Below are 12,070 nucleotides of genomic sequence, written 5' to 3' on the forward strand. Positions count from 1 at the left end.
GTAAGAGCAGATTAATTAATCTTAAGTAATTTATTAATTTTATATATGTGTAATGTGTATTCTGTGTGTATTTAGTACATACGGCTGCCTGTTGTGCGGCTTCTTTAAAGTGGACTTTTCCCGATAGTGTAAACTCAGCAGATGCATAGTTCTTCAAATTGAAAGTGTTGCAGACGATGGCCACGCACTTATTTTTTGGTAAGCAGTTCTGTTCCACAACCCCAAGAAAATGTTTTAAATGAGACGTATTATTCTTTTCATTACTTCTTCATCTGTCATAAATACACTGCAGTAATTGTGGATACTAATATGATGTTTTAAATTACATCAGTACAGTTGGAAGTATTCTCTAAACACTCAGTTTGATGTCCCTGATAGTTGCTTTATCGAATATTGTCAATACAGAAGAACCAGCTGTTCAAACCTTCTGTTTTTGAGGGGCAGCCAATCCGAAGAAAGTTGGGTTAAGGGAAAGAAAATTAGATAAAGCTTCTTGTTTTAAATGGAGGATGAATTGAGAGGTTGTTGCAAAGTCATTTATAAGATAAGGATTACTTTGAACTGTGCGTCATGTAAAGTTAGTCTAATAGAGTCCAAGCACGAATAAATAAAAGCATTAGCACAACAGCTTCCTTTTAAGGTATTAATAATTTTACAAGACCTCAATATTTTATTCAATCTCTTGTACTTACCTTAAATTTGTGGTTAGTAGTGGCTGTGCACTGTGTTTTGTTCTTAAAGAGAAAAAGTATGGTAAGCTTTAAGGTTCTATATTTTCATATGGAGCAGCAGTGTTCAGACACAAAATTACCTCCTTGACAAAGATTTGATAGCTTTTCATTTCAAAGCTATGCTCCAGTTGAGTTGGGAATTCCAGGGTGATGGTTGCAGGAAACTCCTTAAAACCAGTGTTATCTATCTGTAAATTGTCATAGACAAAATGGTCATTTTAAATAAATACATGTGGAAATATTCAGTTTTCTGATGAGAATCAGATGAAAATACTGATAACAGCCTTGTATCAGTCAGTTACAACCAGTTAGTTTAGTTTAGCAAGAACATGATCGATAATTTTGATTGATCAGCTGAAAACTGAAATCAATACGGGAAAGCCATCAACTCCTCTAATGGCCACTTGAGGCTTGGTCTAAACCACAGACAGTATAAAAGGTGGACGTAGGTTCTGGGTCTGAAAAGTGAAGCCAACAAAGTTCCTTAAACTTGCATTATTTTGAATGGCCTCCAGGGGGCGATACACAGGGTTATGAAAATACTTCTGGCTCTATAGAACCAGTCTATGGAAGAACGGGCCTGAACTCTGGAAACAAATTATTGATAGGCTAACATCTGATTTTGTGTCACCCTGACTAAATGAAGATCAATATGGTTTTAAAACTGCATCTTGACAATTAAAGTATTCAATGAGATCATTGATCACCAGTTGAGTTGGATAGTTTCTTGTTACAGAGTCGTCATGTGTCTTACCCCAGTGGTGCCCGACCCCGGGCCACGGACTGGTACCGGTCCATGAGTCATTTGGTACAGGGCCCCGAGAGTTGAAGCTCGGGTGTGAAATGTATGGTTTTCAGTGTTTTTATCATTAACTCTGTTTCCCTGGGTCTTTCCCCGTGTTGTAGTTGTACACACAACTACAACACGGGAAAAGTAAGATCTTATTTTGAAAGAAATATTTACGCGTTACCATGGTGACCAGAGAGCATTACGGGGCAGAGAGGAGGACGCTAAAGCTACACAATTACACAGAGTTAACGATTATTATTATATTTACGAAATACCGAGTTTTTGTCTTGGTCGTGTCAGTCTATTTTGTTGTATTTATCCGCGACACCTTAAAGACCGGTCCGTGAAAATATTGTTGGACATTAAACCGGTCCGTGGCGCAAAAAAGGTTGTGGACCGCTGTCTTACCCTGTATGTAATGTTCATTTCTTTAGGTGCAGTCTCATCTGAGGTGAAGTTCAGATAGGTAGTGCTGTCTTGGTTCCTGAAAAGATGATCGCAGCATGCCACTGAACAATTATACAACTACTGACTTGTAGAAATAGATTAAACATAAGGATACACATAATATTTTATGTGAATAGTGATACTTACACTGTTAAAATCATTTTAATTTCAAATTGCACTGGGATGCTTTTGGTGAGGGTGCTGGTCCTGTTTGAGTCTTGATTATCACTGAGCGTGAAAAAGACATTTCTTGTAAATATCAAAATAAATATTTTAGAGAAATGTTTATGCAGTAGATTGTTGTACCTTTTTGCTTCAATTATCATGGACATCTTGTCATTCCACTCATAATTATGCATGACATGGAAGGAAGATTGAAACGTTGCCTTTTTGTGGGAAGAAATGAAAAAGATGTTAGGCCTGATTCACAGATGAAGAGAAAAGATGTAAGGAGGAGAAGCTGGAAGCTAAGACTGAAGTTTCAGAGACTTGGTCATTTGTGAAACTTCACTTCTGTCTGTTAGGATGGTATCTGGATGTTTTATGACTCACGTAGGATCTACTGCGATACACAGGCTGGCTCACACCACATATGGTTTTGTTGCGTTCTTCTTGATCCCGGCAGTCGTGCGTTGTTGGTCTTGATGACTGTTTTAAGAAAAGAAAATGGTTGGTATGAGCTGAGACTCTAAAATAAAAGTTTTTACACCTACTGTGACATTTCCTTTGATACACTGCAGGTAACACTAAGTTTAAACTTTTGAAGGTTAAGCTATACTGCATAGTGTAGTGGAGGTCACCGAGGCATTGTATAACCTGACCATCATCACACACACACACACACACACACACACACACACACACACACATATATATATATATATATATATACACACATATATATATCCTAACCCTAACCCCGTCGTGCATATATATGATGTTTAGTCCATCTTAGTAGTTTGAGACAGTTCAGTTAAATGTGCAGAGCTGTCAGCTTTCAGGAAGTTTCTATAATTACATATGAAAATTAATATTTTAATATGAATATTTGTGACATTTTGTCAGCATTTTTCAAAGAACTGTCTAGAGGAAAGATTTTAAGGATGTGGGTATGAAGGGACATTTTAAGATTCTGCCTTTCTCTGTGATAAGCTGACTAGGCTTAACGAAAGGTTGCATAATGTCATCTTTGTCTTTATGGCAGGGCAAATAATTATTTGATTACCTGCTGCATTTATGTTTGAAGAACCATAAAATAACCATGGATTAGCCCAAACCTACACCGGAGCAGCTTGTTAATGATCTGAAGAACAGCATGTGTAAAACACTGTGCCGTAATGAACTAAAATCTTAAAATTTTGAAACACTTGCTTTGATGTTGTCCTAAATTCACACACAGGGGAAGGATGCAACTGAACATCACTTTAACCTGACAAGAGCAGGTGAGAAGAAATATCGTGCTATGCTTCACGGTGGACTGACTTTGCATTTCTAAGAACTAAATGAGTATAATATGCTTAAAAAATACTTATAAAAAAGACATTATATTCAACCTGTCGCAATCTGTTCATGTCCGTAAGCGATATCAAATACTGCCAATCTCAAAATGTTCTAGAAGTCCGTGATGACAAAAATAACGTATTCATCAGTAAAACACAGTAAACTTGCCAACATGTCTCCAAAAACCGTCTGCTCATAACCTTGTTGATGCTGAGCTCTGTTTTGATGTGCAAATGAAAATAGATTGCATGCATTTAGTTTCTCCTGCATTTTATTACACAGTGGTCACTATACGAGGATCAGTCAGTGATCACTTCACTGAGCTGAACATGCACCATCAATGAAGGGAACAACTGATCCTCTTAAAATGGGTTTGTATAGATGTATGCATTGAGTGGCTCCAGTAAGGTTATCTGCTTTTTTCATTTAAAAAAAAAAGCAGTTTTCCACCAAAGTATTATTTTATTCTTATGGTTTTCATTCATTTGTAATTAGACCCAACAGATATGAGTAACCTTTCATTTAATTTCCCTTTTCCCAGCAAAAACATTGGTTAAGATTGTGAGTTTTAGGATTTTAAGACATGTTACAGGAAAAATGATTCTATGTTTCTTTACCTTCTTTTAAATGTACAAAGATGCCTTTTGTCTGCCCTCTGCCTATGGTTAGATTAGTTTAGAATTATCTTTTTAGACTTTCCCAGCAAACACATCCTGTTTCTGGGACATATTGTTTTAGATTGTTTTATCTTCCCTAGCTCTCTGCTGACGAGACTAGCACCATATATGGAGTTGTTTTATTTTATCTGTTTATTATTTGTTATCCTGTTCTCACTGTCTCTGTGCTCTGTGCCTATAAAAATTACCAAGCCACTGTGCATGGTGTGAGTTGTTCTTAGCAGCTCACCCGTGTACACGTTTGATAAAGAAAGTAACTTTGTCTCATTGTGTCTTTATTTCTCCTGGGTTTTTTACAGAGTTTCCCCCCAACAAGACATAAGCAGAAAGAAGAGGAAATGCATTACTGGACAACCACAGGAAGGAAGTTAAGGCAACTTATCAGATTTTGTGCAACACAGCACAGAAATGCACATAAAATCGAGTTCCCTGCAACCTGTAAACTCTATTGTGTATAACCAGGTTGTCCTATAAGCTTTGTGAAAAGCCTTCAGTTAATCCAAAATACTGCAGTGAGATTACTGAAAGGACTAGAAAGACAGAGCCTATTTCTCCCATACGGCTCTCTGTTAAATGTAGAATTTAAACTCCTCTTCATCATATGCAAGGTCTTGTATGCGATGAGTGTTAATCCATTTTGAGACATAATTTTACAGTTTAATATTCATTTCCACCGCTTGTATCCTCAATCTCGTTCTATCACTCACTACCCACAGCTCGTGACCATAGGTTTTTCTGAAAAGTGGCATTTCAGAAATACTGTGTTTCTGAAAAATACAGTAGTTCTCATCATTGCTACACTAACAACATTCAAATTTATTGTCAACTGACTGATGATCTGTCATTGTCACTGCACTCCTTGTTGGCTTGCCTGAGAGAGGTCAAAGATTGGCTGTCGGATAATTCTCTCATTTTAAATGAGAAAACAAAATGAAATTATGGTGTTCAATAGCCATGTTCCTCGAGACCAGCTTGTTGCCTCTTGCTAACTCTCACTCTCTATATATTTGGATATCTCCTCCATCTGTAGTTAAATCTGGCTTCTTTCAATTTCGCTAGATTTCTAAAGCTAAGCATTATATACCACACAGGAACCTCGAAAAAGGTATCCATGCTTTTGTGACCTCCGGGTTAGACTGTTGCAATTCTCTTTACTGTGGTCTCCAATAGGGATGGGTATCGAAAACCGGTTCTTGTTGAGAGCCGGTTCCCACTGTTTCAATTCCTTGGAATTGTTTGCCATTTTTGCAAACGATTCCCTTATCGATTCCAGTCGCCCCGAATGAGGTCACCACGTCGCGGAACGTCATTTATCTGGCAGGAAACACGGCGCCTAAGCGGCTTAAACGCTCAAAAGTTTGGTTATACTTTACGAGAACGGATGACAACAGGGCAACTTGCAATACTTGCAAAGTAGATATTTCATTTAACGGAGGAAACACTACGAATATGCAAAAGCATTTGCTCACAAAACACACGATGACCTTAAATGAATGTCGTGTTTTTAATTCGCTCCGGACTCGTGAATCTCAACCCAGCAGCAGCGGTAACGTTTGCACGTCCTCTCCCGTTAATGCGGCAGGTAAATAATCAACTAACAGTGCATATTATGTTAGCGCGATCTGCCTTATTACAAAACCTGCCATTACTGTGCATTGAGGTGACCATGATGAGACAGACAGAGCCTGGCTCAGATGCTGGCAGTTCTCACTGCAGTCTACCGGTAGCGTCTCCTTTCAGGCCAGGATAGACGAATGTCACTGAGCAGTGACTGAGTTTGTGGTCAAAGGCTTGCACCCGTTTGCCACAGCAGATGATTTTCGGTAAGTGAATGTGTTTAATTGTAGGCAGGGACATTACTGAATATTCTTGTGTAATTGCTACAGAATAATTTATGTTATACTTTGTTATTGCTACAGAAGAATATTTATTTTATTATTTTACATTTTTTTTCCTGGGGACCCTGTGACGCCCCATTGAAGAGCTGTAGGCTGGATCTCTTAAGATCTCACTGTTGGGTTTGCAAGGCCATGTTACTCCTAAGTTTCTATCTTGTTCAAAGAGAAGATATAAAACAAAGTTCTAAGCTAATCGACCTTAGTGTTCTCCTTTTTAAAAAAGAATCGATAAGAGAATCGAATCGTTAAACAGAATCGAAAATGGAATCGGAATCGTGAAAATCTTATCAATACCCATCCCTAGTCTCCAATCTGTCTCTCTTCATAGGCTACAGCTTGTTCAGAATGCTGTGGCTCGCCTTCTTACTGGAGCTAAAAAAATTTGATCCTATCACTCCCGTTCTTGTTGATTTACATTGGTTACTTATCAAATATCGTTAAAAATTTTGCTACTCACTTTAAAACTCTGAATAATTTTGCACCCAGTTGTCTCACTGAACTTCTCAATCTGTACACTCCTTGTCGTGCGTGATGGCCCAAACTAAGTTTAGGCTGAAAACCAGAGGCGATCGTGTCTTTGCTTCAGCTGCTTCAACCTTTGGACTAGCCTCCCCGCTTCTATTCATGCCCCAGACTCTATCCAATCCTTCAAATCAAGATTGAAGGCTTACTTATTTAACCTGACTTTCCCGACCAGTTAATGCCCTTTCAATAAACTTATAATTAATTTCACTGCTGTTTTTTTTTTTACTTTTTAGTTCAGATTTTGTATCCATGAACTGACCTTCCTTCTGAATTGACATTTTACTTAACTCTTCTGGTCTATTAGTGCCTCCTTTCTGTCTGTGCTAGTGCTAGTGCCTAATCTGTACTTTGTTAATTGATTTATGTTGATTCTTTGTATCATTGTGAAGCTCTTTGGTGTGCCTTTGGGTTTTTAAACGTGCTATTTAAATAAAACTGTATTGTCTTGTAATGTATCTTTATAGTTACCTTTATAAGAGTCATCCTAGAGAAGGAGAGGCCTGGAGGATAGAACATTATAAGGCTGGTGTTGTATGAGTCATCACCATCATTTTTCAAATGTATAGTCACATTGAAGTAGTTATTTTCTGTCACCAATAATGTCGGAGTCCTGAGAGAGACAAACAACACCTAATATTAAACATATGACATTAATCGTATTATATCTGAGTCGTGTTTGTAGATATACATACTTGAATTTGAATTTGACATCCAGTTCAGCGATACAAGTGTCATTTTTTCTACATTGTTTCTCAAAAGGAACCTGCGAAAAATAAAACTTGTGTTTAATTGATGCCAGAAAAAAGATTTCCTTCCTAACACACTAAACTGAGGTGGTGAATGTGGTAAAATTGTACAGTGTTAAATTGACACTAGAGAGTTTCTATATAGGTTCACTCTTTCCGGTATTAAATGAACACTGACAGTGTTATATTTTAACAGGAGCCTAACACTAAGCAGTACTGATTTTCTAACACTGGAATATCCCTAACATTTTAGGTTATTTTTCAGTGTTTGAAAATGCTCAGTGTTAGTCGTTGTTAATCTTTAAACCTGACTAGGCTACTGATAACACTGTCAAAGTGTTCATTTAACACTCAAAATAGTGGATGTGTAGATGCAGCTTTGTCAATTTTGTGAATATTGATGTTGTATGTAGAACGTACCTCAACAGCAGACTGCTTTTTGCTGTCCATGTTCAGGGTGATGTTAGCAGTCTCACTGTCAGCTTGAGAAAAGTTTAATTTGATGCTGATCGGTGACAACGTGTCGATCACACATTTCTGTAAAGCAAAAGCAACAAGAGAGGAGCAATAAACACGAGGTTTGCTTTTGATCAGATTGAGAATATGTGCAAATATTATGAATTCAGCTTCATACGTGCATGTAGATGGAGAAGTTTAAGCAAGTCATTTCATCTTTCAGCTCATAGGTGGAGGTAAGACTCCTGGTTTTCGTATCAGTTTGAGTGAAGAAACCTCGATGTTTTTGTCTCATTGGGTCCACGGCGAACATGTATGTGATGTTCAGTCCAGAGCGCACATTCCCTGTAAACCCGCAGAGCAGGATTACAATAATGCATTCACAGGGTGCAGTCAGCAGCTGTTAAATGGTTTACTGAATGAGGCTCCTACCTTGTTTGCTCTTTGTTGCTTCTACCATTTCAAAACAGGCTGTTAAGGTAAGCATAAGTAAATTTCCTTCTGCACCCTGACAGTCAAGTTTCTCTGTGCTTATCTCCTTAGGGTGGAAAGATAGGTGAGCCATCACATTAAAGACGGGCTTGGAGCTGAAAGACATTTAAGAACAGTAATAAGAAAGTAGTAATGATGCCCTCTTTCAATACTAAGGTTTTATATATCAGGACATAATACAGTATAGCAACATTAGTTCTTTATTTTATATACAAAACCAAATCTGAAAAATTTGGGACACTTTATAAAATGTAACAACAGAATGCATCCATAAATCCATATTTTATTCACAACAGAACATAAAAAATATCAAATGTTTAAAATGAGAAAGTGGTCGAGTTTCTCACAGGTAATGATGGGCAGAAATTCACCAATTTGCAAAAAACTGCATCTACACATTATGGAGCAATTTGCGGCAACAACAACAACTTAAACTTTGTGTTTTCCCCCCAAATTAAAACTCAAAGCACAAGAGTTGTGCAAAGGGAGCTGTAACCCTAACACTAAGCACACTAACCCTACCTTAAGACAACAGCAGCGCCCTGTGATCCGATCACAATATCTGGGAGGCCATCCTCTTTGATGCCGACGCCCCCATCGATGGCCTGTCCAAAGAATCTTATCCCAGGTGTTATTTTGTCTCCTGTGATTCTCTGAAATAAGAGATTTCAATACTGAAAAAGTGTTTTCACACATATTTGTATGGCAGAGAAAAACGGTGTATTTACATTAAAATTTAACAAAGGTCTTATAAGAAATGCTACTCTTTGTGATGTAGATTTCACATGACATTTTGCCCATTCTCCTCCATCCTCTCTATTCTAATTTAATTGTATTTATACAGCACCAAATGACAACAACAGTCGCCTCGATGCTCTTTATCTAAGCCTTTTCCACTCACAGACAGTTGGCTGTTTTTGTGTTTTGCTTGTTTTGTTTTTTTAAATTCCAGAGATCAACAGTTTCACAAATATCAGCAATCATTCCAAAGTCAAAATCTATGAGCTCAAGTTGTTTGTTTCCTATTCTGATGTTTCATGTGAAGGTTAATTGAAGCCCTTGGCTTGTATTTTCAGGATTTTATCAGCTGGAATATGTTCACATGATTAGTTAGTATCATTAATAGTAGGATTGGTAGAAACTCTTGTCAAAGGAAAGAGACTGAGCTGCCTCATTCTCTTTCCTGAAACAGCCTTGCTCAATGATCTCCTTCTGATTGCTGACTCTGGACACTCTTCAGTCCTGGTCCTACTGGATCCATCCTCGGCCTTTGATATGGTAGATCATAACACCCTATTAGCGAGGCTTGAACACACAGTTGGCATTAGAGGTGCCGCCCCAGATTGGTTTAAGTCATATCTTTCTAATAGCTCTTTCTCGATCAATTTTGGCCCTTATCTCTCCTCTGCTGCACCTCTCTCGTGTGGCATGCCTCAAGGATCTGTCCTCGGCCCCCTGCTCTTCTCACTGTATATGCTCCCCTTAGGCATCTTTGTGAAGTACAACATTGCACATAATTGTCACGCTGACGACATACAGATCTATTTCGAATTAACTGATGATCCTGCTATGTCTTTGCACGGTTTTCGTGAGTGCTTGCGCAAAGTCAAAGATTGGCTCGCTTATCTCTCGTGTTTGACAGTAGTATTCCCTGTGGCCAACTCCGTGATGCCTTCGGTTCCTTTGATAGTTTCCTCACCGACACTGTTAATGGCCTGGGTGTGTTTTTGGATAGCTCTTTAAAATTTGACAAACAAGCGTCTGCTGTTGTCAAATCTTGCTTCTATCAATTGTGTCTTATTAGCAAAGTCAGGCATTATGTCCCGCATAGGGACCTGGAAAAGCTTATCCACACCTTCGTGACATCTAGGTTGGATTATTGCAGCTCCCTTCACTTTGGTCTTAACTCGACTCTTCTCCATAGACTGCAAATTCAGAATGCGGCTCGTCTCCTTACTGGTAGTGGGCGGCGTGTCTCTATCACCCCTGTCCTTGCTGACCTGCATTGGCTTCCCGTTAAGTATCGCATTCGATTCAAAATCCTGCTGCTTACCTTCCGAATTATTAACAATATAGCTCCAAGCTACCTCATTGAGCTACTTAGATTATACACGCCTACTAGAGTACTAAGATCATCTTCCCAGGAACTCTTGGTACAGCTGAGACCCTGGCTGAAGACTAGAGGTGACCAAGCATTTGCCTTGGCTGCACCCGGTCTACGGTATAACCTCCCCATTGCTATCCGCGAGTCTGATTCCATTCAATCCTTCAAACTGCGGTTAAAAACCCACTTATTTAGCCTCACCTTTTCTACCAGTTAATGACTGGTTGTTAGTTAGTTTAATGCTTATTTCTATCTTCAGTCCATTCTTAACTACTTTTAATCATTTTTAAAATTTTTGACTGTTTTATCCTTTACACATATTGTTCTTTTATGCTTTTATATGGATTTCTTTTGCTTCTGTGTTTTAAATGCCATCTAACATGCTAGCATGTTGGTACTTTGCCACAGCCTTGATCCTCCCCTGTTACTTCATCTCCCCCTCTTGTATGTTAAGCATTTTTTGTACACCACTGGTTTTAAATGTGCTATATAAATAAAGTTTGTTGTTGTTGTTGTTGTTAGTTAGTAAACAATGAAATGAATGCTACACGTGTACTATATTCAAATGAAGAAAACAATTACAGTAATACAAAATTATGTAATGTGTACTAAATTATACAATAAAATACTATTCCATTAAAAGTAAACACTGCTCAGAGATTGAGCTGACTTGCTGGAGATTTGTGCTGTTAAAGGTTTTTTTTTGTTACTTGAAATGATACTTAAAATCATGGGATTCATGGCCAGCTGTACCTTAAAAGATTTTAATCTCAGTTGACTCAGCAGATTAAAGCACTACGATGGCTTTTAGCTTGAATTAACACCCTGTTTTTCTGTTTTATTGTAGTTTACATTATTTTATTTTAGCGTAGAGGCGATCGTGGCTCAAGAGTTGGGAGTTCGCCTTGTAATCAGAAGGTTGCCAGTTTGAGCCCCGGCTTGGACAGTCTCGGTCATTGCGTCCTTGGGCAAGACGCTTCACCCGTTGCCTACTGGTGGTGGTGGTTTTTTTGTAGTCTATTTCTATTTTCCCCGTTGTTTTCACTGGCTGACCTGTAAAGCACTTTGACAGTAGTATCCCCAACTGCTACTACTGCACATTCACCCAATGTGTGTGTGTGTGTGTGTGTGTGTGTGTGTGTGTGTGTGTGTGTGTGTGTGTGTGTATGTATGTATGTATGTATGTATGTATATATATATATATATATATACACATATATATATATATATAAAATGTTCTTCCTCTACCCCCCCCCCCCCCCCCCCCCTCATTTTTGCACATGTCGAGCGTGTCAGGCTACATTTCACTGTGTGTTATACTTGTTTAACTATGTATGTGACAAATAAAGAACCTTGAACAACCTTTGACTATTACTTCCAGACACTTGAATATTTTTCTTGACCTAATTACTAGGGGTGCAACAATACACAAAATTCACGGTTCGGTTCGATACTTTGGTGTCACGGTTCGATATTTTTTCAATAAAAAAAAAAGTTCATGCCTTTTTAATTTGTCATTTATTACATTTTCACGGCACATTCTGCACCACATCTCTGTGCGTTCATCATTTGTTTGAAGCCAGCTCACCTCCTGCAACTACTCTTCCGAGAATACGTGCTTCTTTTGTGGTTCGGACTCCTTCTGACATTTCTTTGGAGGTGGAGTAACATCACAGTAATTGCTTAAAGGAGCTTCTTCGACAT

At 38.3% G+C, this 12,070-nt stretch overlaps 1 protein-coding gene across 2 annotated transcripts in view; it reads right to left on the minus strand.

The window, feature by feature from the left end:
* LOC309708074 (integrin alpha-M-like) overlaps positions 1-12,070 on the minus strand; it is a 28,790-nt gene that overhangs the window by 2,431 nt on the left and 14,289 nt on the right. For both annotated transcript variants that reach the window (XM_082535817.1, XM_082535816.1), the window contains exons 15-27: positions 8,785-8,915; positions 8,203-8,357; positions 7,949-8,115; positions 7,735-7,851; positions 7,261-7,331; positions 7,037-7,178; positions 2,521-2,616; positions 2,275-2,354; positions 2,116-2,196; positions 1,930-2,005; positions 812-919; positions 693-734; positions 83-208 (exon numbers count right to left, since the gene is read on the minus strand). In XM_082535817.1, coding sequence (XP_082391943.1) covers positions 83-208; positions 693-734; positions 812-919; positions 1,930-2,005; positions 2,116-2,196; positions 2,275-2,354; positions 2,521-2,616; positions 7,037-7,178; positions 7,261-7,331; positions 7,735-7,851; positions 7,949-8,115; positions 8,203-8,357; positions 8,785-8,915 — 1,392 coding nt within the window. The remainder of the gene's footprint in view (positions 1-82; positions 209-692; positions 735-811; positions 920-1,929; positions 2,006-2,115; positions 2,197-2,274; positions 2,355-2,520; positions 2,617-7,036; positions 7,179-7,260; positions 7,332-7,734; positions 7,852-7,948; positions 8,116-8,202; positions 8,358-8,784; positions 8,916-12,070) is intronic.

The sequence above is a fragment of the Aulonocara stuartgranti genome (genome assembly GCF_965226115.1).
Source record: "Aulonocara stuartgranti genome assembly, chromosome: 6".
NCBI lineage: Eukaryota > Metazoa > Chordata > Actinopteri > Cichliformes > Cichlidae > Aulonocara > Aulonocara stuartgranti.